At 56.0% G+C, this 27637-nt stretch overlaps 11 protein-coding genes and 1 non-coding gene across 12 annotated transcripts; 8 read left to right on the top strand and 4 right to left on the bottom strand.

Annotated features, from left to right (window-relative positions):
* Window positions 1-237: 237 nt before the first annotated feature.
* On the top strand, window positions 238-311 carry ACO1O0_003148. Its single transcript has one exon. It is a non-coding gene; the product is annotated as a tRNA-Lys (tRNA).
* Window positions 312-1696: 1385 nt separating this feature from the next.
* ACO1O0_003149 (uncharacterized protein) lies at window positions 1697-4123 on the top strand (the record flags this gene model as incomplete). Its single annotated transcript, XM_083192604.1, has 1 exon — window positions 1697-4123. The coding sequence occupies one exon, from the start codon at window positions 1697-1699 to the stop codon at window positions 4121-4123; it is 2427 nt and encodes an 808-aa protein (XP_083051661.1).
* A 1405-nt stretch (window positions 4124-5528) lies between these two features.
* Window positions 5529-7879, top strand: DAO1_1 (FAD dependent oxidoreductase; the record flags this gene model as incomplete). Its single annotated transcript, XM_083192605.1, has 6 exons — window positions 5529-5650; window positions 5721-5825; window positions 5912-6106; window positions 6705-6842; window positions 6895-6992; window positions 7056-7879. 6 exons carry the CDS (start codon window positions 5529-5531, stop codon window positions 7877-7879), a joined length of 1482 nt encoding a protein of 493 aa, XP_083051662.1.
* A 234-nt stretch (window positions 7880-8113) lies between these two features.
* ALG3 (dolichyl-P-Man:Man(5)GlcNAc(2)-PP-dolichol alpha-1,3-mannosyltransferase) lies at window positions 8114-9551 on the top strand (the record flags this gene model as incomplete). The annotated part of the gene is made up of 3 exons (XM_083192606.1): window positions 8114-8264; window positions 8324-8568; window positions 8634-9551. 3 exons carry the CDS (start codon window positions 8114-8116, stop codon window positions 9549-9551), a joined length of 1314 nt encoding a protein of 437 aa, XP_083051663.1.
* A 25-nt stretch (window positions 9552-9576) lies between these two features.
* ACO1O0_003152 (uncharacterized protein) lies at window positions 9577-10035 on the bottom strand (the record flags this gene model as incomplete). The annotated part of the gene is made up of 2 exons (XM_083192607.1): window positions 9577-9670; window positions 9725-10035. 2 exons carry the CDS (start codon window positions 10033-10035, stop codon window positions 9577-9579), a joined length of 405 nt encoding a protein of 134 aa, XP_083051664.1.
* Window positions 10036-11122: 1087 nt separating this feature from the next.
* On the top strand, window positions 11123-12506 carry ACO1O0_003153 (major facilitator superfamily domain-containing protein; the record flags this gene model as incomplete). The annotated part of the gene is made up of 2 exons (XM_083192608.1): window positions 11123-11361; window positions 11417-12506. The coding sequence occupies 2 exons, from the start codon at window positions 11123-11125 to the stop codon at window positions 12504-12506; spliced, it is 1329 nt and encodes a 442-aa protein (XP_083051665.1).
* A 306-nt stretch (window positions 12507-12812) lies between these two features.
* On the bottom strand, window positions 12813-13632 carry ACO1O0_003154 (HAD-like domain-containing protein; the record flags this gene model as incomplete). The annotated part of the gene is made up of 2 exons (XM_083192609.1): window positions 12813-12946; window positions 13008-13632. The coding sequence occupies 2 exons, from the start codon at window positions 13630-13632 to the stop codon at window positions 12813-12815; spliced, it is 759 nt and encodes a 252-aa protein (XP_083051666.1).
* A 595-nt stretch (window positions 13633-14227) lies between these two features.
* On the top strand, window positions 14228-15762 carry SHE9 (Mdm33 family-domain-containing protein; the record flags this gene model as incomplete). Its single annotated transcript, XM_083192610.1, has 2 exons — window positions 14228-14233; window positions 14362-15762. 2 exons carry the CDS (start codon window positions 14228-14230, stop codon window positions 15760-15762), a joined length of 1407 nt encoding a protein of 468 aa, XP_083051667.1.
* Window positions 15763-17315: 1553 nt separating this feature from the next.
* Window positions 17316-21087, top strand: PKC1_2 (Serine/threonine kinase; the record flags this gene model as incomplete). Its single annotated transcript, XM_083192611.1, has 7 exons — window positions 17316-17769; window positions 17832-18098; window positions 18153-19133; window positions 19280-20255; window positions 20310-20511; window positions 20536-20968; window positions 21026-21087. The coding sequence occupies 7 exons, from the start codon at window positions 17316-17318 to the stop codon at window positions 21085-21087; spliced, it is 3375 nt and encodes a 1124-aa protein (XP_083051668.1).
* A 719-nt stretch (window positions 21088-21806) lies between these two features.
* On the bottom strand, window positions 21807-23275 carry ACO1O0_003157 (acyl-CoA dehydrogenase; the record flags this gene model as incomplete). Its single annotated transcript, XM_083192612.1, has 3 exons — window positions 21807-21852; window positions 21925-23103; window positions 23163-23275. 3 exons carry the CDS (start codon window positions 23273-23275, stop codon window positions 21807-21809), a joined length of 1338 nt encoding a protein of 445 aa, XP_083051669.1.
* A 440-nt stretch (window positions 23276-23715) lies between these two features.
* ACO1O0_003158 (mitochondrial 37S ribosomal protein uS12m) lies at window positions 23716-24305 on the top strand (the record flags this gene model as incomplete). Its single annotated transcript, XM_083192613.1, has 2 exons — window positions 23716-24165; window positions 24231-24305. 2 exons carry the CDS (start codon window positions 23716-23718, stop codon window positions 24303-24305), a joined length of 525 nt encoding a protein of 174 aa, XP_083051670.1.
* Window positions 24306-24679: 374 nt separating this feature from the next.
* On the bottom strand, window positions 24680-26233 carry KRE2 (nucleotide-diphospho-sugar transferase; the record flags this gene model as incomplete). Its single annotated transcript, XM_083192614.1, has 3 exons — window positions 24680-24747; window positions 24803-25091; window positions 25142-26233. 3 exons carry the CDS (start codon window positions 26231-26233, stop codon window positions 24680-24682), a joined length of 1449 nt encoding a protein of 482 aa, XP_083051671.1.
* Between the last annotated feature and the right edge of the window lie 1404 nt (window positions 26234-27637).

Genomic DNA, 27637 nt, shown 5'->3' on the forward strand with positions numbered 1-27637 from the left:
TGTCCACAGCATGAACCAGCACACCGGACGGCCACTGCATTTTCGAAAAAAATAGAAGGTAGTCCATCTACTATAATAAGCCCTATAATTAGGCGCGGGAATATCTGATATACAGTGTTGGAGGTGTGGCAGGAATCAACGTACGGAGTAGGAGGATTCTCGCAGGGTGGTCGACATCTACATTGTCGAGATTATGAATGCTTTATAACGACCATTAGACGCAGAAAATGATCGATAGCCTCGGTGACGCAATTGGTTAGCGTGTCAGGCTTTTAACCTGAAAGTTGGGGGTTCGAGTCCCTCCCGAGGCGCGCTTTATTTTTTGTTTTTCTTGTCATCGGCTTTTCTTTTTGGTAGTTTGCATCTTTCGCAAGTTCCGAGGCGACGTTCATTGGACATGGTGGTGCAATATGCAGTTCTGTCCGCTTTAAAACCAAAGTGCTGGGGGTAGGCTGCTGGACGGTAGTTTGGAAAGTGGCTATCACTGCTACTTCACATTTGGGAATGTGCCTCCCTTTTTTTTTCATAGAAAAAAAGAAAGAAGCTGTACGGTACTTTTCAACGCACTCTACGATTTAATCCCATGGTGTCCTTCTTTTGGTGGCTTTTACAAAAAAAAAAGCATGCAACAACGATTGTGTCATGGCCCTCCCCGCCAACCAGTTTCGCAGCGCTGCCCGGGACAGACTTGACAGAGACCCAGAGCGCGAGGGCAAACAGGGACCATCGACGGCACCGGCACCCCTGCTCTACCGTTTTTCGTACCGCTGCGTTCCGCAACTCTAGGAGCTACTAGGCGTTGAAGTAGCGCCATTTGGAGGCTGGGCATCAACTGAGTGGGTTGGCGTCACAGCGTTACCCGGATGCAAAGTCCCGCACTGTCGTCCTGTACCTGCCAGGCCCCCAAGCGGGCCTGGACCACTAGTGGTGGCGCTACAGGTGGCTGGACCGGGGGTATGTTTGACTGGCCAGTGGGCACACCTGCTGGGCTTTCCGGCCACTGGCTGGGCTTTGCTTCCATCATGGTGGACACTCGGACTGGGCGAAATGGAGATGGCTGCCATTCTTAACGGCGCTCCCTCGCCGTCCCGCTCAGTGCCACCGCTGGAAGGGAAGCGCCCCTCTCGTGCACCTCCCACAACCAGGCTTGTCTGACGCCCAACCATCTCCTAATCTTGCACCTACATCACTCGAACAGACACAGCATCTGCAGAACTCACCAAGGCCCTCGTTGTCCTCGTCCACTCCTTTAAGAACAAATTGGCCGGCTATCGCGACCTGACGAGGCGCCGACACGAACGAGAAAACTTGCGCCTCTTCGCAACGCCACTCTGCGCCACAAGTGCTCGTCATCACCCGGGCGCTTCAACTTTAACCTCGTCTCGACACGTCGGCCCCCCTAGCCTCCATTCCAAACCAGCCCCCGCAACGGGCAATCGTCGACACGATCGACACCAAATTAAAATTGATATTGCGATCCCAATGAAGATAGCATCAATGTTAGCCTGACCCTGTGGCTCGATTTACTTCCACTACCGAGTTTCCGCGAAAGCGACCGTCACCTCCACTATCGACTACACCGAATCATTGTCACGATGCCAGCGTCCGCCATTCTTAGTCTTGGAATCACCTACCAGATACACAGAGAGACGACAACGCAACATTAGCAACCGCCAGTTACCGAGAGATCTGGAAGATGGCGTTGTGGCCATTCCGCCGCAAGAGCGGCCGCAAGCGTACCCGGAGTGGTGCGGCCCTCTCCGATGCCGAGGCCCCCATACCGAGAAACCAGACAGAAGGCGTTATCGCGAGAGCAGATTCCTTGAAGAAGCAGCGCACCGAACCTTTCAAGCTCCATCGGCGAGCCCGGGCGTACAGCTTCTCGCCAGGGCGTCAGGATGAGCTAGGAGACGAGCGGCGACGCCAGTCCCGGGATCGCGCAGGTCCAAGCACCCGTCGACGCGACGATGATCAGGGCCCGCTAGAACTGGGCTGGGAGCGGACTCCCACGCTCCACCACAAACAGAGCGGCGGGCGCTCATCACGGCATAAGAGTAGTAGGCGGAAGAAGGAGGATCGTATCAGGGCAGCCGAGATCAAGGCCATGAGCACGTTCGAACCTGTGCGTCCTGCAACAGACGCATGGACCGCCGGCCGCCCCATGAAGAAAGACAGCCGGAGGTTCAGAACGGCGACAGGGTTCGGGGCCCAGCCTGCCTCTGAGGTTTCGCTGCCAATCCATGGATCGATTCACTCAAGTCTCTCGTCTGATTCCGACTATGGCGCCTTTAGAGTTTCCGCTTTCGACTCATTAGCCCCGAGGCCCACCCTCCGCTATGCCCCAGGATCAAGATGGACCCCTATGCACTCGGCAACCACGCAAGCAGCCTCACAAAAGAGACCGCTAGCGGAGAGGGAACCGATTGCCGAAGAGACCTTGAAGGAACACAGGCGCATAGACAATCTAGCCGACGACTTGGATGCCAGTGATCTCCGGGAGCTCATGGAGCGTGAAGATAGGAGAAGAGAGCAGAGGCGACAGCGTGAACAGGAGAGAGCGAAAAGAAGACTGGCCCGTCAAGCTGAGAAACATGAGGCTGAGAGAGAAGAAGCCAGGAAGTCAGGAACACCTCCGCCGGAGAATCTTGAGCGAGGAGTTGCCGGCCGCGAATTGGTTGGTCTTGGGATCGACCCGGCGTCTGCTGTTGTCACGACGACGGAAGAAGGCGCCTCTGGGGTGTCGGAACCGATGCCGGATGCCGAGGATGCCAAAGATACCGACAATGAGCAGTCCACCAAGGCCACTCACCAAAGTCAAGCAGATACCGGGCCCAGGCCTAGCGAGGAGCCTGCCGGTGCCGAGGGATCTACCATCGCCGAAGAGCCAGCAGAGATCAAGCCCCAGGATTCGACAACATCCCTGGCACGTAGCTCGCGGTTGGCGGGGATTTTGCGGTCTAAGAAGTCGAGATCCAAATCCTCCTTAGTATCCGAAAGGGAGAAGGCTATTTCGCCGGCGCCAGATGTCATCGACGAAGAAGGTGCCCCACGGCACAGTTCCTGGGACAGTGACAAGCGAGGTCGCTTCTCCCTCACCTCATTCATACGCCGGGGCGGAAAGAACCGACATAGCTCAGGTGGTCCCGGTGGTGCCCCCTCTTTCTCAAACACCTCCCGCGAGGAAATGCAGGCCGGCGCGGCTCAGACGCCCGCCCAGGCCCAGGCTCTAGCGCTTGCGAGGTTGCAAGGGGAAGATGTCTCTTCTAGTCCCGAGCCTCATTCTGGAGTTTATATCTCTCGAAAGCCAAGTGCCTCAGCGACTTTGAGGATGAAGTCCCGTTTCCGGGAGGACTTGCCCGACTTCCCCATGTCTCCCCCCGATTCACGGCTTCAGTCGCCCGAGACAGAGTCCCCTTCAATGGCTCCTGATGAGCAAAATGCCCACGAAGGTCGCACTCAGCCGATCGCTATACCTGCCCCGAATCACAATGCATCTTACGGCCGAACACCTAACACTATGACCCCGGAGCCCTTGTCTATGTCTCTAGCCTCCATTGACTCGGAAGGGTCGTGGTTATCGGGTAGGGTGAGTGCAAGGCAATCGGCGATCCGGGACAGCATTGTGCGAGCGAACCGCCTGGAGCAGAATCAGGCCAGCGCCTCTCCCACAAACAGCACTCAAGAGGACCTCGGGATCACCGATGATGACTACCTAGCCCGTTTTGCGACCCACAGGAACTCGGGGATTCCCCGGCTTTCAGAAGATGGTCGTCCAAGCAGCGATGAGGAGGACTTCACCGGTGATTCGGGCGCCAGATGGGGTGCTGTTGGCGCTAGACCACAGATGGTACATGTCCACAGGCACGATAGGGACACAATGCAGAGCCAAGTGGGGTTGTTGAACATTGAGTCTGGCGACGAAGAAGGGAGCGACTCCCCTGTGACCTCTTCAGCGCAAGAGACGGCCGATGTCCGACGCGCTAGGAGCGTCAATATCGGCCGAGGCGGCCATGTTCGCAACTTTAGTGCTGGCAGCGCCAAATTGCTAGATCTTACGCCCCGGAGCTCCGTCGACATGAAGGGGAAAAACTCGGAGAGGCGAGCCAGCGGGCGCCTTGCATGAGAAGACTTGTGGAGGGTGACGATGCTATGATGAGATATCCCATCGCCTTTTGAGAGAGCCGCCCACCAAACCGCCGCCGACGGCTTCGGTGACCAATCCTTCAAATTTCCTTGCCTGTCACTTGTCTACCTACTCACACAACATTTCCTTTCATCATCAAAAAGACAATGACTCAAAAAAAAAGAGAAAAGAAAAGAACAGAAGAAAAATATTCGGCGTGTGCTTTATATCAACCAGAAAGACGGGAAAAAAGTTTTAAAAATCTCAAAAAAAACGGTCGGCTCTCTCGATAGTTGCGGCGGTACTCGCCCATCATCACCCTCATCTTGTCATGGAAACTCGGCAACACATCCGCCAGGTTGATGCCCGCGCGCTTGGTGCGCGATACGATGTCGACGACGCTTGCGAAATTGTTTTCTGCTATCCAATGTTCTGCTTTTTTTTTTTTCAATTACCTTATACCCTGGGAAGCAAGCAGTCCCCTTGGCCAAGACGCTGAGGCATTGTCGCCTCTTCATAGTCAAAGGGGCTACTTGGGGACTATATCTAGAGAAGATATATTTACTCTTTGTTTTTTTATCGGCCTGTTTTTACGCCGCTTGGATTCAGCCTTATCTCGAAACGGTATACCCGTGGAAGCGATGGGCGGCGTAATGGCGCTTTGCATAGGGAGGCGCACGGGTCACACTGCTCTTGTCAAGGTTCTGCTCCTGTTGGAGTAGGGCCCGAGCCCCCGTGGATCTGGCGTTATCTGTGTTGTAGGATTTTACTGGGGAGGAATAAGTAGGAGGATGACGCCTCGTCACAGCTGGGTTCAAGATATCGCAGCCAAGTGGCCCGGTGAGGAAGAGGCCTCATTTCGATTGATGGTATACATAGACGTGGTTTCGGCTTGTGCGAGAGAAATGATGGAAGTACGAATATCGGGGGTATGAATGGGTGGTTTTTCTACGGCGAAATGTAGTATCCTGTTTAACAGTGTACATGTCTGTGTATTGTTCATAGTAGGAATAATGAGAGTAACAAGCATGATTGAAATTGTCCCATTGTCAATCGCAGGCATACATACTATCAACGATCAATGGAGAAGAACAGACAAGAAGAATAAGGAAGGGGGACATCACGTCACCTCATGGAGCAGCTTTGTGGTTGATTGACAAATGGCGGTGCTTTAAATGCTGCCCTTTCCAAAGTCGGCCCCGCCAGTAACCGACATGTCGAGCTCCAGGACAGCAGCTTCTTGGTTCATTCCTTGCCGACCAGCCGACTCCCACTCCCACCACCCCGACTACTAATAGTATCCAGACCTCCCCCCAAACGTCCCAGTGTTCAACCAACCTCGGTAGCACCGTCGAAACCCATCGCACACAGTTCGGCTCTCCGCCGCAACCGCTCCGTCCCCGACATGTCCTCCCTCCGCGCCCTCCGACCTGCTGCTCGCCCGGTCGCAGCTCTTGGCCAGACCGCGTTCAGCCCCCGACCCTTCCACTCGACTGCCGCCAGGAGGGTTGTCCACGATATCAAGACGTGTGTGCCGATTAGATAAGTATCGCCCATGTCATGAGAATCTGGCCCGCTGACGAGATGTGCGATGAAGGGCCAACGAGTTCAATGCGGTGGTAAAAAAGGAGCCCAAGGTCGTCGTCGACTGCTTCGCAACGTGGTGCGGCCCCTGCAAGGCCATTGCGCCCATTCTGTCCCAGTACGTCTTTTTATTCTTCTCACTTCATCCCAAATGGCGAGTTTGATCGGGAGAGCTCACGTATGCGATTCTTTTCCTTTTCACAGGCTCTCCGACCATACCGAAGTCAAGGACAAGCTGCACTTTGTCAAGTTCGACGTCGACCAGCTCCCCGACCTGAGCCAGAACCTGGCGATTCGAGCGATGCCGACATTCCTCTTCTTTGAGGGAGGCAAGAAAGTGGACGAGATGGTCGGGGCGAATCCCGCGGTGCTGATGCAGAAGGTTCGTGCGTTTGCCGGGTAAGGGAAGGGACCTTGCAGTGTACGATACAAAAGCAGCAGCAACCGCAATAGAACAAGAGGCAGCCCCTGTGTGTGTAAGATAGATTTTGGCAGCAGGCTGGGTTTGATAATCCCAGTAATACTCCTAGTACGTATATATGGTAGTAACTGTGGTTATCTACGGTAGTAACCTACCTTGCAACACCCCCAGGTATAAAAAATCATGGCTGTCCGTCTACAATGTAGGATCTCCATGCTTGGGAGCGACAGCCGATTCTATGACACGGCTAGTATGTAATACTATGCATGAGGCTGATGCCCCTACTAGTCATCATGGGCTAGGAGCCGGCTCCGGCCGAAGTCAGAGTGGATGACCAACCTCCTCCGATGCGGGAGTATTTCAGCCCCGCGTCCTCCCAACTTTCGATCTTTGAACTCTGGGATCTCCCCATGGTTCCTAGCTAATTTGTTTGGATTTAGCTTCAATCTGCCTGAGAGCTGTTCTGGATAATCCCAAGTACCACAATTACAATGTCGACCAACATCGTCGTCGTAGGGTACGCCTCAAGCATGGCAACGCCAGCTCCCGTTCCACCACCAACTGACACGATTACAGCGCTGGAGTCTCCGGGCTCACATCGGCCTTGCTTCTCTCCAAGAACAAGGCTAATGCCATCACTGTTGTTGCTAAGCACATGCCCGGCGACTACGATATTGAGTACGCATCGCCGTGGGCCGGAGCGAATGTCCAGCCGTACGTTCACCATTCATCATCTCACATCGTCCAGTCTCTCACCAATTCATAGCATGGCAACCAGGCAACACAGCAGGTGGGAGCGCAGGACCTGGCCAGAGCTCAAGCGCATCACAGAGGAGATCCCTGAGGCCGGGATTCACTTCCAAAGTAAGACCTGCTTCCACTGGCCCTTGCGCCCATAGCCACGGAGACTCATATCCGTACACACAGAGAGCCATATCTTCAGGCGCGACGTAGACATGGCCCAGCCTGGCAAATACAGCCCCACGGACCCCCTCTTCGACCGCGACCCCTGGTATAAGGACGTCCTGGGCGGCTTCCGCGAGCTCGACGCCAGCGAGCTCATCCCCGGCCACCAGTCCGGCTGCGAGGTGGACAGCCTCTGCATCAACACGGCCGTCTACCTCCCCTGGCTGCTGGGCCAGTGCGTCAAGGCCGGCGTCGTCGTCAAGCGTGCGATCCTCTCGCACATCGGCGAGGCCAAGCGCATGAGCCACACGGGCAGGCCGGCAGACGTCATCATCAACGCCTCGGGGCTGGGGTCGTTCAAGCTCGGTGGCGTCGAGGACAAGACCATGGCGCCCGCCCGCGGGCAGCTTGTGCTCGTGCGCAACGAGTGCAGCCCCATGATCAGCTCCTCGGGGTCCGACGACGGGCCAACGGAGATCCTGTACGCCATGCAGCGCGCCGCGGGCGGGGGCACGGTCCTGGGTGGCACCTACGACATTGGCAACTGGGAGTCGGTGCCGGATCCCAACATTGCGCTGCGCATCATGAAGCGCGCGGTCGAGGTGCGGCCGGACATGACGGGCGGCAAGGGCATCGAGGGACTGAGCGTGATAAGGCACGCCGTTGGACTGCGGCCGTACCGCCCGGCCGGCGTGAGGATTGAGGAGGAGCAGCTGGACGAGGGGACGTGGATCGTTCACAACTACGGGCACGCTGGATGGGGCTACCAAGGGTCGTATGGGTGTGCTGAGGCGGTTGTGGAACTGGTCAACAAGCTCCGCGGACCGACACGGTCTAAGCTCTGATTCGCAACAATACCTCGATATGATTCTTCTTAAGTGGACGGATGCAAGTGAGTGTAAAGTGAGGCTCGATGTGATCATTTGGGATGGAATCTGAAAGGAGGTATTTAATCGAGGTTATGCGCTTGGCGGGGCATTTCACCTCCAACTCAAAGCTCTCCCCACACTCCACATCTTCCGCGTCGCACCTTATCGAGACGTGTCTCAAGCCAGGATTCAGCTCCGCACTCGCTGAAAATGGCCGACTCGAGCTCTCGGCCGTGGGCCTGGCCGATCCAGCTGGTCCTCGACATTGGAAATGGCCGGCATCCCCTCTCCAAGTTCATCCCGCCGCTCCTATGGCTGCTCGATGGCGTTCTGACCAGTGGCATCATCTGGAAGATCCCCTGTAAGCTGCGTATCTGGGACGAGGAACGTAATACTCCATACTGATCACTCCGAGTGTAGATACCGAGATCGATTGGGTCGCGTACATGGAGCAGATCGCCCAGTTCGTCGGCGGCGAGCGCAACTACACCAAGATGGAGGGAGGGACGGGTCCCCTGGTGTACCCGGCTGCCCATGTCTACACCTTCACCGGGCTCTACTACATCACCGACGAGGGCAAGAACATATTTCTGGCTCAGCAAATATTTGCTGTTTTATACATGGCCACGCTGGCGCTGGTGATGCTCTGCTACTGGAAGGCGAAGGTGCGCAACCTTCTCCCCCCGGGAATACACGCCCTTCATGTTCAAACTAACCCCGTGTCGCACAGGTTCCGCCCTACCTCTTCCCTATCCTCATCCTCTCGAAGCGCCTCCATAGCGTCTTTGTCCTGCGCTGCTTCAACGACTGCTTCGCCGCCTTCTTCCTCTGGCTCACCATCTACTTCTTCCAACGTCGCTACTGGACTTTCGGGGTTGTGGCATATGCCTGGGGGCTGGGTATTAAGATGTCGTTGCTTCTGGTGCTCCCTGCGATTGGAATAATCCTGTTCATGGGACGCGGTCTCTGGGGAAGCGTACGACTTCTCTGGCTCATTGTCCAAATCCAGGTTGCTATGGCCATTCCTTTTATCAGCAGGAATCCATGGGGGTATTTGGGGCGCGCATTCGAGCTTTCACGGCAGTTCAAGTACGAGTGGACAGTCAACTGGCGCATGGTTCCTGAGGACGTGTTTCTCAGCCGAGGGTTCGCCCTGGCCCTCCTGGCCGGCCACGCCACGGTGCTGCTCATCTTCATCGCCAAGAGGTGGATCCAACCGACCGACCGATCTTTCTTTGCCATGGTCCCTTCCCTCCTGCGTGGCAAGTCCCCGTTCACCCAGCGAGAGGAGCTGGTCATCGCCAGCCGCCTCACCCCCGAGTTTGTCACCACAACCATGCTGTCCGCCAACGTCATCGGGCTCCTGTTTGCCCGCTCGCTCCACTACCAGTTTTATGCCTACGTGGCCTGGGCGACGCCCTATCTTATCTGGCGGATGCAGCCGCGGGGGGCCACCGTCTGGAGCTTCTGGGCCTTGCAGGAATGGGCGTGGAATGTCTTTCCCAGCACGACGTACAGCTCGCTCATGGTGGTGTTGACGCTCTATCTCGCTGTCGGTGGAGCATTCTTTGCGCCTGTTGAGGGTAGTGTGGCGGCTAAGGCACCGGCTGCGGCAGGTGCGAAATCTGAGACGAAGACGACAAAGTGAGGCTCCTGCAGAAGAGCAGGGGACATCACTCGTCTTCGGAGTCGCTAGGGGGCATTTTGCCGACGTTTGATTCGTCTTCGGAGTCGCTTTCGTACGCATTCCTGCTGAACTCTTTGGGCCTGCACCAGACGGGTTAGATTGTAGGCAGCGGTACGGTGGGGGGGAATGCATACCAGTATGGCTGCTTGCGCCACTGCTTCTCGTCTCGCACAATGTTCACAATCTCGCCCGCGGCCCTTGCCTCCTCCGACTCCTCGGGGTACCGATCGGCAAGGACAAAGCCGCCACGTCGGACCCATATCGTATTCCGGAAGCGCTGTGCAAGCTCCAGGATCAAAGTTTTCTTGCTGGGTAGCTCGCAGGTGTACAAATTGTTGCCCTCGGGCTTCACGACGCGTACGACGCATTGGTTGGGCTGGATCTCGTCTGGAGGTGTCAATGCCTCCTCCGCAGTGGCGAGGACATTACGCTTCGGGCGCCCCATGATGCTTTGAGTCGATCTGGTTTCTCTCGTGGGGTTGATGGAAATTTTGGAGACCCTTGAGAGAAACGTGGGGTGGGCTGGAAACTTGGAGGGGCACGACCGGATTGAAGCATATACTCGAAACTAGAATATGGTAGGAACAGCAATGAACCCTCAAATGACCAGCGGAACTTCCCCAAACAGAGTTGCCGCACATTCGTGAACCTAGGTAGAGCGCCACCACCCACCAACAAACGGCCCGACGAGGGAGCAGGGTTCGGCCACGAGATCCATTCCTGCATGAGTGCCCTGAGGGGTTCAGACCGGTCTATGGCCAGGGCATCTCGCGGATTACAAACCTAGCTGGAGGAGTGCCTATATGGCGAGCTCGTTGCGGTCAGTCACCGACTTGCCCGACTCCTCAAACAGTGGCCTGTGGAGCGAACAATGCAGGCGAGTTGTCAGACACGATTCTCATAGGTCTGAGATGGCAGTCACACTATGATGGAGGGACCCGGAGCTTCGCCTGTGGACGTCGGAATTTTGTATCCCCACCGTGGGTCGGCTGGTTCCTGCGAGATCTTGACGGTGAAGCTCCCGCTACCGAGATTTATAATGCGCCATGCAAGCTGTGTGGGCGCCCGAGCGGAGACTCCGCGAAACCTCGGGTCTTGTGCTGCTGTCCACGGGTAAATAAGTAGGGTGGGTGATAGAGGTATGTAGGATTTTCCTGATGGGGGAGTTCCATCGACCTAGGGTCCTGGACTTCTCACGATATCTTATTAATACCTTGCAGGGTCCCGAGAAGCACCCCGTATTTAGCAGCTGGCATTCGCTGCTAACGGGTCGATACTAGATTTATCTTATCTCTCTTGTCGCAAATCTTCCGCGATCTTTCGGATCGCGGATGTCCACGTCATATTAGATTGTCAAACTGTTCTGCGGGTTTGTGTCCAACATGGCGTCGCTGTTTCGCAACTTCGTCAAGGTTGAGTCTGGGCCGTCGAGCTCTCCTCACGGGGATGATAGTAGTCCTCTCCAGGCTCCTCCAAAGGTCATGCCTAGAACCACTGCAAATCCCCTTGAATTGGAATCCGACACGATTGAAATGCGGCGTCAATATGGGAACTATACGTCTCCTGCAGCACCTACAACTCCACAGGCCGAGCAGGATTTGGAGATGAGCAGGCCGACGACACCCACAGCCCCGACCGATGCTGTGGAGGCGTTGCCGAGTGTGTGGGAGCCGTTTATGAATCGCTTTCGTCTTGCGGCCGTATGCTGTGCCAACCTGGGAAATGGTCTGACTGACGGCGCTGCGGGTGCCTTGATCCCTTATATGGAGAAGTGAGTCTAGAACTCCTCTGTTGATATTCTAACGGCTCGACTGACAATAACACAGGTATTACAACATCGAATACGGTGTGGTCTCTCTCATATTCGTCGGTCAGGCCATCGGATTCGTCGTTGCTGCCATCGTTATGGACACTCTCCGAGCCAGGTATGGGAGAGCCAAAACGATAGGTCTCGGACAGGCTGCCATGGTCTGTGGCTACATCCCTTTGGTCTGCAATGCCCCGTGGGTTGTCAACGTCATATTCTTCTTCTTGGTAGGCTTTGGCATCGCTATAAACGTCGCTATGGGAAACACCTTTTGCGGCGGGTTGCAGAACGGGACGTTCCACCTCGGCCTTCTCCACGGCAGCTATGGCATTGGCGGCACCACGGGCCCTCTCATTGCGACCGCCCTCGTGACTGTTGCTGGCACCGTCTGGAGCCGGTACTACTTCCTGACTCTGGGCCTCGCTGTCGTTACCCTCCTCACGTCCCTTTGGTCGTTCTGGAGCTACGAGAAGGAGCAGAGCCCTGCCGCCCGCGAGTCCGAGACGCCTGTCGGTGGTTCTGCCTTTATGGGCATGATCTCGGCCCTCAGGCTCCGGACAGTCCTCATCGGCTCCACCTTCATCTTCGCCTACCAGGGCGCCGAGGTGTCCATCTCGGGCTGGGTCATCTCCTTCCTCATCAACGCCCGTGGCGGTGACCCGTCCTCGGTCGGCTACGTCTCGGCCGGTTTCTGGGCGGGTATCACCATCGGCCGCTTCCTTCTCTCGGGCCCAGCGCAGCGCATCGGCGAGAAGATCTTCGTCTACGGGCTCACGATCGGCGCACTGCTCTTCCAGGTGCTGGTGTGGGCCGTGCCCGACATTGTTACCAACGCCGTCGCCGTGTCCATCGTCGGCCTCATGCTGGGGCCCATCTACCCCTGCTCGGCAGCCGTGTTCCTGCGCAACATGACGAGGCGGGAGGCACTGAGCGGCATGGGCACCATCAGCGCGTGCGGGAGCCTGGGGGGCGCGCTGGCGCCGTTCATTACCGGCCTGATAGCGCAGGCTGTAGGGACGTTCGTGCTGCACCCGATTGTGATCTTCCTCTTTCTCGTGATGTTGATTTGCTGGTGGGGGATGCCGGCCGAGGACAAAAGGACTGAGTGAAGAAGTCAACTTAGTAACAGGGGCATCGTCTCAGAACGTAAAGGGCGGGCAGCGTATTCTGTTGGTCGAAAATGGGGTTTCATAGGAGTTTTAAACCCAACAGGCGAAATGGGATATAAAAGAGTCGTTTTATTTTCTAAGTATACTATAATGCTAGCGGTCGTTCCTCTAGACTTTATAACCCTCTATGTGGTCTATCCAAAGGCGTAAACGGTCTATCAGAGCATATATCTATCATATGCCGAATTTGCAGATCAAGAGTAAATATCCGTAGCGCTCTAAATCATTCATTCGTCAAGTCGTCCTTTAAATCCGACCCCGGGCGGCCTCCTGGACGGTGACCTTGCCGGCAGCAATGTCCTTGCAGGTCTGGGTGATGGTGGACCAGTCGCGGAAGGTGACAAAGGGCACCTTCTCGTTCTCGCAGTAAGTAACGAGATCTACCAAAGGAGTCAGCTTCGAAATCTCAATAATATGCGAGCGATGAAATTTGCAACTCACCCTTATCGGCCTTGGCAAACAGCAGGTCCGTCTCCTTGGCGGCCGACAGGTCGGACACACCGTCGCCGGCGTAGAACATGGTGGGCCGGTTGGGCAGGGATGAGTACTTGCGGATCTCAATGGACTTGTCGTGGCCGTGGACGCTCTCGTCGTGGAACTTGATGTTCCAGCCGCCCTGCTCGTTGATGGTCTTGCCGTCGCGCGACTGGACGTCGTTGCTGACAATCTGGATGTCCCAGCCGGGGCCGAGGAGGGTGTCGAGCAGGGTGCTAATGATGGGGGTCATGCCGCCGCTGAGGATGACGATTGGCACATTGTTCTCGCGAGACCAGTCGTAGAAGTCCTTGAAGCCCGGGTCGAGCTTGATGTTCTTCTTGAGGATGTCGATGCACTCATTGAAGGGGGTAGTGACGCTGTCGAGCATTTCCTGGAAGGAGTCACGGAAGTGCATGCGGCCAAAGAGGACGTCCTTGTTGAGCTGGACGCGGCGCTCACGGCCGAAGCCCAGGTTGTCCGTCATGAAGTCATTGGAGTCAGCCGTAGTGACGGTGCCGTCGAAATCGGTAAAGAAGATGAACTTGGGGTTGTTGGCTAGGGCCGGCGTCTCGTTGCTGATGGAACCCATGATGACGGTTTCTGTGATGTTTTCCCTCGTCCTTTTTCGGTCGCGGTATCAAGTTACGGCGGCTCAATGACACGGGGAAGAAGTGGTGGAAGTTAAAGATTGAGTGGTGATGGAGGGGCAAAAAAGAAATGCGATGGAGGGGCAGATGTTTAATGGAGGGGCATGCGCAGGCACTCAACAAAACAGAAGCATGGAAGTTCAAGGATGTGTATTCGGCATTGGGTCTGACTCGTATATTGATAAGGCACCAACAATTGCCTTGTCTCCCAATCCTGCTAAGGTAGTAGTACTAGTAAAAAGACGCACCTCCATCATTGCCATCGCCAACAGCGTCTCCCACGTTCTTTGCCTCGACGTCAGCGTTGTCTGGGTGCCACCCCCTGGCACCAAAACGCTGAAGGCGCCGCTGACGGCGCTCTGGGGAGCGGTCATTGGCCGGGGAGTCAGTGCCCCGCTCCAGGGGTCCCACCCATGTACGTATCATGTACCTAATATCGGACCGGCTAAGTAAAGGTTAGCGCCAGGGCCGCTACCTTATTGCGCGCTCGGATCTTGGGGACACATGAAGCACGGCCAGTGGGGGAAGTATTGGATGATGCGAGTCCGACATGTTAGCATAATTATAAATTGTCGGGGATGATACGATTGCTCTTCTCTAGAAACAAAGGAAAGTACGGATACTAGTCGCACCTTTAAAGCGGGACCGCTCAGGAACACGGGGATCTTTAGAGCGCTACGTTCGCAGGTCCACAAGTGATTGACGCCGCTGGACTGCCCCGGAGCAGCCCGACCAGGAAGGCGGTCAAGGGCTACCGGCTGGCAGAAACTCGGTCGTTTCTTCGATTGTCCAACGTCAATGTCCACCTAGTGATTACGTCTGGGAAGTCACGATTGGGCCTCACAGACATGCAATTACTCGGCCGCCCGATGGCCCGGGCCGTCTTTGGAAGCCCTGGTCTAGGGCTGCACATGGTAGCCCGATCCGGGCTGACATCTGGAGAGCTCAGCAGACCGCAACTTCCGTCGATATACCTGCGCAGCCGAACCCGAGCCCCCGAGACGCCGGCACGATTCTTCTCCTCCCAGCCCCCGTCAAAAGATGGCGAGAAGGGAACGACACCAGCAAACGAGGAGGAGAAAGCATCCAGTCCTGAAACCCCTGCCATCGACAATCTCCCATCCGCCCAGCAGAACCATCACAATGGCATGAAGGAAAAGTTCAGCCAGCTCATGGACACCCTCCAGTCTCGAGCTTTTACCGCATCCCAAACCCTTAACGACCTGACCGGCTATTCTGGCATCGAGGCCATCAAAGCCGAGAACAATGTCCTCGAGAAATCCCTCGCCGATGCCCACTCGCGCCTCCGAGCGGCCCGCCACGCCTACAAGTCCTCCAACGCGAAACGCGCCACCACGCAGCGTGAGGTGACGACTCTGCTTGCCCGTAAGGAGATGTGGAGCCCCGTGGACCTCGAGCGCTTCACGGAGCTGTATAGGACGGACCACGTCCTGGAGGGCGAGGTCTCGGCAGCGCAGGAGAGGCTGACCGAGGCCGAGGCCGACGAGCAGAGTCTGAGCCAACGGCTGAATGCCGGGATCCTCAAGAGATATCACGAGGAGCAGATATGGAGTGACAGGATACGAAGGGCCAGTACCTGGGGTACGTGGGGCCTCATGGGAATGAACTTCTTGCTGTTTCTGATACTGCAATTTGTCGCGGAACCGTGGAAGCGGAAAAGGCTTGTCAAGGGCGTGGTAGCCGAAGAGAAGGAGGTGCTTGAGCAGGTTCGCAGCGAGCTGTCCGCTGTCAAGGCGGCCCTGGAGGCGAGAGCAGAGGAAACCACACACGAAGCCACAACGTTGGAGCAGCCGCTGGAAGAGCCGTTAGAGCAGCCCGTAACGCCACCACCTACCGTCGAAACCAGCACGGAAAGCACCCCCGCAGAGGTCATTGGATGGAAGGAATTCCTTTCGGAACCTGCGAGGTGGAAGACGGTGGCTGAGGATCTATACAGCGAACGACGCTTAGATCTGAGGATGAGAGATGCATCGGTGCTGGCATTGGAGGGGGCTGCCGCAGGCGCAGCCATTGCTGGGAGCCTTGTCTGGATGCTCGTCCGGAGGACATGATAAAGCGCTGGCACTCATGCCGTGTACTACTACACTTATTGTAATGACACCCTATTAGACTTGGAATAGCGCCCCGAATTCAGTTAACTACTTGGTGCCATGGCTCCCGGAGAGGTCCGTCTCGGTGGCATATGATGAAAGAGACTCTACGAATAGATGTCTAGAACGTCTTACAAGCCGCAGAGTTCAAGTGGCTGTGTAGAGTTTCCCAATGTGAGCCTCCGCCACACGTGAAAAGAGGCGACGGGGTGCAAACCTCTAAATCATCTCACGTGGAGCTGACTTCATTGTGGAAATGATATCGTAGCACTGGACTCGGACATAAATACAGACTCGGTGGTTTGCAAAACATGTGTTGGTGCCCGAGGGCAGGCTGAGATACGAGTACAAACTGCATTATCTTGCACCGGCGGTTGGGACGCATTGATCGCTTTCCAGGTAGTAGCTGCTCTGGGCAACCGAGTATCGGGTGCCCTTACATAGTTAGATGCGTCGTGCTACTTACCTGTACGAATAATACCTGAGCTCCAATCACCAACACACATGTAATAGTCAAGGTGCCTTTCCGGATGCGAGCCATCCGATTGCTGGCCGCCGCCGAAGGTCTCCGAGGTGCCCCACCAAAGCCACGAACTCCCAGTGGGTACCAGGTGTGGGGGTGTTACAGATGGATGTTGGTGCAAGTCCTACGCTGTCTAGGACGAGCCAAAGGCCAATCGAGTCGCGGGCCGCGGGACTTGGCTCGGTGGCTGAGAAAACAAGTGTGCTGAGGGGGAACGGGAGTCTGGAGGACTGCAGCCCCTGGGGTTAGAGAGCAATCACCGGCAGCTTGAGTGTCTCCTGGCAGGTTACCTAAGTAGGCACTAAAGTACTCGCAAGCGTTTGCCCGTTTGCGCCACTTGAGGCATTGGGAGTTATCCGTGAATATTCAGTGGAAAGTGGCGTGGCACAGTGGCGTCGCAAAGAGGAGCAGCACACGACACGGAGCCTGGACCAGGAAGTCGTCCAGGGCCTGGCTGCCACTGACAGTCACTGACCAGTGACCACAAGTGACCACAACCTAGTGACCAGGTTCCAAGGTGGTTGTTGCTGCCAGGAGTGTAGCACTGCGACAAGCAGAAAACACAAGGCAAACCCTGACCAGCCCGACCCCGCCAACGCCCTCGCAAGACTCGCGGCAGGAGTCGCATCCCGCAAACCCCCCCTCCAGCCCACCCAATCTATCACTAACGACATCTTCCACCACCTCAACACCACTAACCCACAACCACCACCACTGCTCTGCCACCTGGCGGTCTCAAGACTTGCCTCCGTCAGCCGGCTCAGCACCCAGGACGCGTCGCCCCCTTCGCTCCCCCCGAAGAAGCGTCCTCGACCGTCGTCCAGCGGGTTTCAGCATTCCTTGTCCCGCTCCTGCAGTGCAGTCCTTCAGGTTCAGGCATCATTCAGCGTCAATATTTGGATCAACATTATCGCCAGTCCCCCATTCATACTGTCTTCACCCCTTTTAGCTATCGTCCCGCGCGAACGCATCGCGCCGCCCCGCCGCCGCCATGAATGAAGAAGAGGCCATCCAGAACATTCACAAGAAGATCGAGCGCGAAAAGGCCCTCATCAACGCTGCCAATGCCATGCGTGCGCAGACAAACAACGAGGCCGTCCGCTCCCGCCTCGACTCCCAGATGCGCGATGGCCGCCGCAACCTCCAGTTCTTCGAGGAGAAGCTGCGGGACATCCAGCTGCGCCGCGTCAACTCGGCCATGGATAATGTGTCGCTAACTGGCGGGCCCAGCGGTGCTGCCGGTGGTGACGGCCAGGACGATGCTGGCCCCCCTCCCGCGCCCCCTCCCAAGGATACCTCGTCCTGGGGGGATCGCGGTAGTTACGGCAGCGCCGAATTCAGCCAGGTCGGCCAGCATGGGGACCTGATGCCCCCGCGCCACCCCTATGCCCCTCCGGGCCCGAGCACAGGGATCCCCAAGACCAGGCCCAACTTCACAAAACTTGGTGTGTTCCTCGTACCGGCGGCGCCAGCCATATAACAGACAGAACGCTGACAATTATTGCAGATTTGATCAAATATGATAACCCGTATCTCGGCCCTCGAATCCAACTCATGCTGTCTCAAATCCAGTTCAAGCTCAACGTCGAAGAACAGTACTTGAAAGGCGTTGAGAAGATGGTTCAGCTGTACGGAATGGAGGGCGACCGAAAGAGCAAGGCGGACGCGGCTGCCAGAAGAGTTGAAAGCAAGCAGAAGATCGTGCTCTTGAAGCAGGCATTGAAGAGATACGAAGAACTGCATATTGATATGGACTCGTCCGAAACCCATGATGGTAACTATTTCTGCTTCTAGACTGCCAGGCCATCCCCCCACTAACTCGGTACAGACGACTCAATCAACATGCCCAACCTGCGCAAGCCCCTGAGTGGACAGCTGTCCATCAGAGTCATGGCAGTCAAGGATGTTGATCACGCTGCCACGTCGAGATTTGCCCGCGGCCCCGAAACGTTTGTGGCTGTTAAGGTTGAGGATACCGTAACGGCCCGAACTCGGGCGTCACGGAACGACCGCTGGGAAGCCGAATATCATAACATAGAGGTGGACAAGGCCAACGAGATTGAGTTGACCGTCTACGATAAGCCCGGCGAGCACCCGATGCCTATCGGCCTCCTCTGGGTCAGGATCTCAGACATTGTGGAGGAGATGCGTCGAAAGAGGATAGAGGCCGAGATGAACAGCTCCGGATGGGTATCTGCAGACAGGATGGGAAATCCCGCCGGAGCTTCAGCGCCGTCGCAATTCCCAATGAGTCCATCACACGGTTCCTTTGGCAGTACTGGAGGCCCTCAGTCACCAGGCGCCGGCCCGCAAGCCGACGCGCCTGGCCCTCAGCCCCAGGTCAATACCGGTCCCATTGACGGGTGGTTCAATCTAGAGCCTACGGGCCAGATCCAGCTTCAGATGAGCTTTGTCAAGACGAACAAGGACCGACGACAGGTTGATCTTGGTCTCGGCCGAAAAGGCGCCGTCCGTCAACGCAAGGAAGAAGTTCACGAGATGTACGGCCACAAGTTCGTCCAGCACCAGTTCTACAACATCATGCGGTGCGCACTCTGCGGCGATTTCCTCAAGTATTCCGCAGGCATGCAGTGCGAGGACTGCAAGTACACTTGCCACACCAAGTGTTATACCAGCGTCGTCACCAAGTGCATCAGCAAAAGCAACGCTGAGGCGAATCCGGAGGAGGAAAAGATCAACCATCGGATCCCTCACAGGTTCACTCCGTGGTCGAATATGACGGCCAATTGGTGCTGTCATTGTGGCTACATCTTGCCGTTTGGCAAGAAAAATTGCCGAAAATGTACAGGTAAGAATTCGATGATAGTCCCAAGTGATTTGGCCCTACCTGCTTACACGGAACAGAATGCGGTCTTACCAGCCATGCTGGGTGTGTGCATCTTGTGCCCGACTTCTGTGGTATGTCGATGGCAGTCGCAAACCAGATATTGGAAGGTATTAGGGTCCAAAAGAAGAGACAGGCGAAGGCCTCGTCGATGAAACCAACGTTACGGCCAGCCCCAGACAAATCAAGTCCTACCAGTGCCCACTCGCCTTCTCCGTCCTACTCGGGGTCAACACACGGCGCCTATGCGCCTTCGCTTGAAGCAACCGAGGCGGCCAAGGCCACGCTAGCTACCCAGCAGCACGCACAGCGGCCGCCAGGGCCGGATCGCACTTCTTCTGGGGCAGCTGCCGCTGCCGCCGCTGCAGCTCTCACCGGTGTTCCCTCTGGCCAGCAGCGGCCACCTCAGATGGGTCAGTATGGGGGCTACGATCAGCCACCCCCAGAAGATCCGTATGCTCAGGGCGGATACGGGGCAGCGCCGGGGCAGGCGCGCAAATACAATCCCCAGGACTATGCCAACGTCTCTCAGGGGTATACCAGCCCGCCTCCGGTGCAGCAACGGCCGCCTACGGCTCAACAAACACCTGCCATGCAGCAACCTCCCATGCAGCCGCCTCAGGCTCCGTATCAACCTGCAGCGCCGCAGCTGAAAATACCAGAGCAGGTACCAGTGCAGGCCGAAATCACCTCTCCGACCGAAGTCTCGACCACAAGACGGCCGCTACCACTGGCTACAGATGCCGGTACTGGCAAGCGAATCGGCCTTGATCACTTCAACTTCCTTGCCGTTCTAGGCAAGGGTAACTTCGGAAAGGTCATGCTCGCAGAAACAAAGCGTTCCCGCAGACTGTTTGCTATCAAGGTTCTCAAGAAGGAGTTTATCATTGAGAACGATGAAGTGGAAAGCATTCGATCCGAGAAGCGGGTGTTCCTAGTTGCCAACCGAGAACGTCATCCTTTCTTGACCAATCTGCATGCCTGCTTCCAGACAGAAACCCGAGTGTACTTCGTCATGGAGTATATCAGCGGAGGTGACCTCATGCTGCACATCCAGCGTGGTCAGTTCGGAACGAAGCGTGCTCAGTAAGTGTGGTGATGGTAGACCAACGATAAGTCGCTGCTAACGTCTCTTGCCAGATTCTACGCTGCCGAGGTCTGCCTAGCTCTCAAGTATTTCCACGAGAACGGTGTCATCTACCGTGACTTGAAGCTCGACAACATTCTTTTGACCTTGGACGGCCACATCAAGATTGCCGACTACGGTCTATGCAAAGAAGACATGTGGTATGGATCGACCACGACCACTTTCTGTGGTACCCCCGAGTTCATGGCCCCCGAGGTACGAGATCCCCATACCAACTAGCTCCGTGGCTCTGCTGACAAGAGCCAGATCTTGCTCGACAAAAAGTATGGGCGAGCCGTTGATTGGTGGGCCTTTGGAGTCCTGATCTACCAGATGCTCCTGCAGCAGTCTCCCTTCAGAGGTGAAGACGAAGATGAGATTTACGACGCTATCCTTGCCGATGAGCCTCTTTATCCGATTCACATGCCTAGGGACTCCGTGTCAATCTTGCAGAAGCTCCTCACCAGAGAGCCAGATCAACGCCTGGGCAGCGGACCTACTGATGCGCAGGAGGTGATGAGCCAGCCATTCTTTAGGAACATCAACTGGGAGGACATCTACAACAAACGCGTTCAGCCTCCCTTCTTGCCGCAGATCAAGAACGCGACCGATACCAGCAACTTCGATTCAGAGTTTACTAGCGTGACTCCGGTGCTGACTCCGGTCCAGTCTGGTATGTTCAACCAACCCCTTGTACCCTTCAACGCCTTCGGCGCTAACTTTAAATCAGTCCTGTCCCAAGCTATGCAGGAAGAGTTCAGAGGCTTCTCTTACACGGGAGACTTTGATTAATATTTTGATGAAAGAGTGTGATGAGTTCTGGGAACCTGGGGCGTGGGTAACCGTGGGTGTAGCCTAGCGAGTTACACAAGGTTTGGAGACGAGTCTTGTTGGCATTGAGACCTATAGCGGGCATGAAAACAAAGTCTTGATTGTTGAGATTAGTTACCTGAATTCTCTGTGGAATTTGCGCCTTGGAAACCTGGATGGGTTCTCCAGCGGTTAGATTAAGTCGGTGTGTATTGGTCATGAAATACAAGTTTCGCGTCTATACGCCAACTCAGCAGCGATAGGCAAGATTTCAACAATCCATCCTAACCAACAAGTCTAATGATCTGATATAGAGCAAAGTAAAGTGCTCGAGAGCACCTGCTAGATGTGTTAACCTTGTCTAGAAAATCCCTTTTGGTGACGTGAGTACCGTAGGATAGGACGTCTGTGTTCTGAAAACAACCACCATTTGACTCTACATATCATCATAAAAACTGCTTGAGCAGGAGGTACTACCTCATTCTTCTCGGTGGTTCATATTGTTCAGCCCCTAGTTAAAAGAATAGAAGACCCCCCTACTCAAACAGTTGGTACAACTGTAGGAAGTAAGTGGCAATCGTTTCGTACACAGGACCATATGCATCACATGAGTATCTAGACAATGTCATTTGATAGCGAGAGATCCACGCTAAGATAAGGTATTTACAAATGCTACCGAACTCCTTAGTTCATTTCATCTATCATGAAGTGTACTCCTTCTGTAGGAGCTTGGCAATGGTGTTAAGCCTAGTAGATTGCATTAGCCAGGTTCATTCTGGTACCACAAGTTGGTATTTACGTAGGGAGAAGAAAACTTACTGGATGTTGCTGGTGCCCTCGTAGATGGCGCCGATCTTGCTGTCACGCCAGAACTTCTCGGCCAGACCCTCGCGGACGAAACCCATGCCACCCATCCACTCAACGGCAAGACCGCTGACGCGGCCAGCCACCTGGGAGGCGTACAGCTTGGCCATGGCGGCGTCCTTGACAAAGTCCTCACCGGCCTCCTTCTTGCGGGCGGCGTTGTAGACGAGGGCGCGGGCGGCGGCGATCTCAGTGTAGGACTGGGCGATCTGGTGCTGCATGCCCTGGAACTCGCCGACGAGAGAGCCGAACTGCTTGCGGTCGTTCCAGACGTAGCGGACGGCGTTCTCGAAGGCGCCGAGGGCGAGGCCGGTCATCTGGGCGGCGATGCCGATGCGGCCCTCGTTGAGGAGGCTGATGGCGTACTTGTAGCCGTGGCCGCGCTCGCCGAGGAGGTTCTCCTTGGGGATCTTGACGTCGTCAAAGTTGAGGACGCAGGTGCTCGAGGCGCGGATGCCGAGCTTCTTCTCCTTCTTGGCAATAGAGAAGCCGGGGGTGTCCTTCTCGACGACGAAGGCAGTGATGCCGCGGTAGCCCTTGGAGGGGTCGAGGTTGGCAAAGACGATGAAGAACTCGGCCTCCATGGAGTTGGTGATCCACATCTTGCTGCCGGAGATGGTGAAGCCGTCGGCAGTCTCGGTGGCCTTGGTGGCCATAGCGAAGGCGTCAGAGCCGGAGACAGGCTCGGACAGGCAGAAGGAGGCGACTGTGTTGGTGGCGAGCTTGGGGAGCCACTTGCGCTTGAGGTGCTCGGAGGCGTACTTGATGATGGCCGTGTTGCAGAGGGTGTTGTGTACGTCGACCATGACGCTGACGCTGGGGTCCACACGGGCGAGCTCCTCAATGCCTACAATGGCGGCCGTGAAGTTCATACCAGCGCCGCCGTACTCCTCGGGGATCTCGACGCTCATGAGGCCCTGCTCGAAGAGCTGCTCGACAATTGTGGGGTCCATGGACTCGTTCTCGTCCATATCGCGGACCTTGGGAAGGATGACCTCATTGGCGAACTTGGATACGGCCTCAGCCATGGCGGCCTCGACCTCGGAGAGGTGGCTGATGGGGGTGGGAGGGATCTCAGAGATGTCCACGGCGGAGTCGGAGCGGAGGGGAGAGGTGGTAGAGAGCGAACGGATCCTGTCCCTGGGTTAGCCATCCCCCGTATACCCAGCAATTCAGCACGGCGAAGATCGTACATGTTCCCCCGAGCAGCCATTGGCCGCGCAACACCGTTGCGAACTGCCCGCTGTGCCAGTCCCCGTCCTCCCCGCATCGCGGGCCTCAGCACCCGTGTGAATGGCGACGACATCTTGTCTGTGTGTAAATCTGTGTCGAAAGAATGCAACGGAGATCGAACAGGGGATTGCTGCTCAATCGGGTATTTTCAGCGGGAGGTGTGGGAAGAAATAGGTAAGAGAAGAGTGGTCGAAGGCCAAACGGTCCAACGGCGTTGGCGGCTTACAGGACGACAACCCCGGCTGCATGATATCCGGGGGACCCTCTTCAGCCGAGGGTAACCATGGCGGTAACTCCCCTTACCGGATCGTACGGCGCGCCGGAGTTTAGCCATCCTGACGTCGTTGAATGCATGTGATACCCACAGCAAGCCCCATGCCCGGCGCCGGAAAATGTGCCCCGCCGACCACGTGATCCCATGGCAAGATTTCCGGGGCAGCATATCGCGACAGCTTCATTTGGGAGGTGTTCGAGGAAGACCACCGACCACCGCCCGTCCAATTCACGCCCACAATGGTCGGCACGATCCTTCGACAATTGTTCTCGCCGCCGATGCGGCGCCTCGTTGCTCCTGCGGCTGTGAGGCCGGCTATCCCCCGAGTTCTACCCGCCATCCGACCCTTCTCCACGACCAGCCCTCGTCCCGCGACGCTGAACCAGGTCCTCCGCGGCTGCCGCAAGGGCAAGCGCGCGCGCCACGCCACATCGCCGGCCCTGGCGTCGACAAAGGCTCCTGCCATGAAGGGCGTCTGCCTCCGTGTCGGTGTGGTCCGCCCCAAGAAGCCTAACTCTGGCGAGCGCAAGATTGCCCGTGTCAAGCTGTCGTCCGGCACGCACATCTCAGCGTACATCCCCGGTGAGGGCCACAACATCCAGCAGCACAGCGTTGTTCTCGTGCGTGGCGGGAGGTCGCAGGATTGCCCCGGTGTGCGGTATCATTTGGTGAGAGGAGCGCTGGATTTGGTAAGTTGGCTCGCTCCAAGGAGCTTCTCCCTACAGGGGGCATTGCATACTGATTATTGACTCAGGGTGGTGTTGCGAACCGGGCCACGAGCCGGAGTAAATATGGCACGAAAAAGCCCAAGAAGGCCACTGTCGGTTAAGGAAGCGCTGGACCTGGGAGGAAAGCGGTGGATCTTTATGCAAATATGAAGGGATCATTCATAGACGAGGCTGGAACGCCTCGGATGTACTAATACTGTACAAGAAACATTGTCATGCTCGGTGTCATTAGAACCAAATCAAGAGTTTTCATTTGATTCACTATTTATACATGATAAGCAATGCTACTTATCCAAATCGTCTTGAACCAGACGCCGCTTTGTGTATTTTCCACGGTGCGCACAAAATCATTGATCATTCCGTTATAGTCCCTCCCCCCTAGTATCCCATCGATCCAGCCAAGAAAGGATGCGAACCAACCAACCCAGTGAAAAAAAGTCAAATGGTACAAGGTAAACTGTCAGTCATGCATCTTCTAGTCCTGCTGGGAATCGTAGCCCTCCGGCTTTTCCAGCCCATTGACATCAAAGTAACGAGAAGTGCCTAGGAAATGTTAAATGCTAATCAACATAGAGCTTAAAACCGGCGGTTAACTTACAAGAGTAGCCCTTCCAGTCAAAGTTCTTTTTGGGGTCGCAATGGCAACGAAGGTCGAGGCGCGTCTGCTCTCCAGTGGGGCAATGCGTAAACGGCGTGTGGAAGTACGCAATGTCGTTGAAGAACTTGATCTCATCTTTATTGAGCAGCAGGCCAGCTGCAATGGAGTGGACGGGCGCGTCTCCCCAGCGCTCATAGAAGAAGCCGCCATCGTGGTCGAGGGATTCAAAGAAGTCAATGTAGGCTTTGCTTCGCAGCCAATCCAGGCTTCCGACCTCAAAGTTGGACCACTGCACTCATTAGTAATGAAATGTGTTGTTGGGAATCGGAGAGCTCTTACAAAGTGGCAACGGTTGTAGGTATCGCCGCCGTCATCACTGAGGAACCTCATGGAGTTGTCTGGAGCAATGTGCTCTGGGTGATTCTTCATGAACTTCTTGGTGCTGTCCCAGAGGGTTTCGATGGTCTCGGCATACTCGTACAGACTCAGGACGAAACTGTACTTCTTGCCTTCTTCCACCATGACGCGGAAGGGATCGTAGTGGATATCGCAGTAGAGCTCAATGGAGGGCTCAACACGCCAGTAGTACTCATAATTCATCATCAGGGGGTGGCGGAAAAAGAACCCTGACTCGAAACGGCACATGTGGCGGTAGCTCACGGAGTCGCCATAGATAATCTTCCGCGCCTTCATGTCTTCGCGCACCTTCTTGGCCTTTTCCTGATCGATCCACTCGGGGAAAGACCAGTGGTCTTCAGGAATCTCACCGTAGTAAGTAGTGCCAGAAACCAGCGATGATGTGACCTTCTTGAAAGTGTCATCAAAAGGCTTGTCGTTGAGGAATACCCAGTCGTAGTTGTATCGTCGGTTGAATCGGTCCTCGACGTGGCGAATTGACTTGGCGATCTCCCAGACATCGCTGTTGCGGGCTAGGGTGACAAAGGTTGCGTTCATACGAGGGCCAGGCGCGGTGCCCATGAGATCGTTCCAGCCTGGGTCGCTAGGGGTCATGGCCATAGGGTGTTGGCGGCCCGACTCTTCGATGAGTGCCTTGGACGACGATCCAAATTCTTCGGGGTGATCCTTGGGGGCACCATTGGGGTTCCCCTGGTTGGTTTCCTCCGTTGGGGCATCGCCTTTGATGGGCTCTTCGACTGAGGTATCGAGTCCGGGCTGGACGGGGACCTCGGGCTGCTGCTCGGTCGGTGCGCCTTCTTGCGGCTGTTGACTGGCCCAACCCTCCTTAGAAAAGTCGCTAGGTCGGATAGATACGCCATCGTATTTCGAGTGTGAGACGAAGTAGAAGAGGGCGAGGGTCTGCAGTTGGTGGCGAGGATTAGTTGGGCACATTTGGAGGGAACGCACGTGGCCACGACTCACGAAGATTGCGATGGCAATGTAGCGCACGAGGCGCGTGTTCCCCGTTGCCATCATGAGAGCGGACGTCTCGGAGCGACTTGGCGTAAATTTTACTCGTCGTCGTCGCTGTTATGGTGGTGACGGTGTCTTGTCAAAGGGGAAATCAATCAACTATTAGGGGCTGACACCTTGCGGAAATCAGAGGATCAGGTGGTATGCCAACAGAAGAACTGGAGGCTCAGGTGGTCATGACTAGGTCCCTTGAAGTTGGGACTCTAACAAACCGACCTGGGAGAGACCGGGAATACGATGCAAGGGATACAAGAAAGAGGAAAGAAGGTAAAGTCAACGGGTGATGAATACAGAGTGACGTGGGGAGATTTGGTCCAGGCTGAGGCGTCGTCACAGTCTGGAAAAAAAAAGTGGCCAACGCAGTTCAGCCGTTCGTAAACGGTCGACCGCTGAGATCCCCTGAAACCGACCCTAGGCTGCTGTTGATAGAGGCGAAACAGTGGATCGGAACAGTGGGCTCACTGGCATAGGGACTACTCCGTATTACGTACCCATACGTAAGATAAGTTGGTACCAAGTACGAAGTAATAAGGACGCGTTCAGGACGGACTCGGGTGGCTGCGCAGTGCAAGCCACCTGATTGGGCCACCAGCCACACCGTCAGTGGAGAAAGACAAAGGGGCAGGAGCTGATGAAGGAGCAAGAGGAGGGGCAACGGGCAACTACGAGGACGGCTGAGACTTGCTGGGGTGCGACTGCTGCTCGCGGTGCTGAGTGTGCTCACCTCGCTCCTAGCGAGCGTTTTGTCGAAACCATCCCCTCCTCCTGCATGCAGCGTGGACTGCCAGACATGCCCAATCTCCCGTCCTGTTACCAACATATGGATTTCCACGTTATATTCGCCGTTCCAGACTCACTTTGGAATGAGGAAGTTTGGGCTCTTGGAATGCGGCAGTCACCGTATTGGGCACCAGCCTACTGTCTTTGGCTTGGCGGCATCGCCCATCCTGAACAGCTTCGCGGGGCCTCCCCAAATTTCGCCAACAACTATCTGCACAGCGCTGCTCTACGATGTCCTCACTATCTGGCCCAGTCAGAGCTATGGGCCAGCACTTGAGTTCACTCTGCACCGACCCCCAATTCCATCGGAGCCCTTGGAAAAAACGGCCTTCATTTGACGGTCCGACGCCGGCAAGAGCTGGTTGTTCCGGATCCGGGCATTGAGGATTGTGTGGAGGGTTGGAGGGCGATGCGTTGTGGTGATGGCCTCAACGTGTCACTCCAGAGGAGGGGAGAGTTGGGGCGGCCCACTGGGTTTCCGGTGGCGGCCCTGGGGCACTTCCAAAGTCCCATTACCGGTCTGGGGCCCATCCCCGCAATAGCATCGTCACGTAGTCAAGCGGCTAGTGGCTGCAAGTGCAGCGCAGCTTATCAGAGGTCTGGGGCGGATCTGAGACTATCTGA

The sequence above is a fragment of the Amphichorda felina genome (assembly GCF_050947745.1).
Source record: "Amphichorda felina strain 45539 chromosome Unknown scaffold_3, whole genome shotgun sequence".
NCBI classification, from domain to species: Eukaryota; Fungi; Ascomycota; class Sordariomycetes; order Hypocreales; family Bionectriaceae; genus Amphichorda; species Amphichorda felina.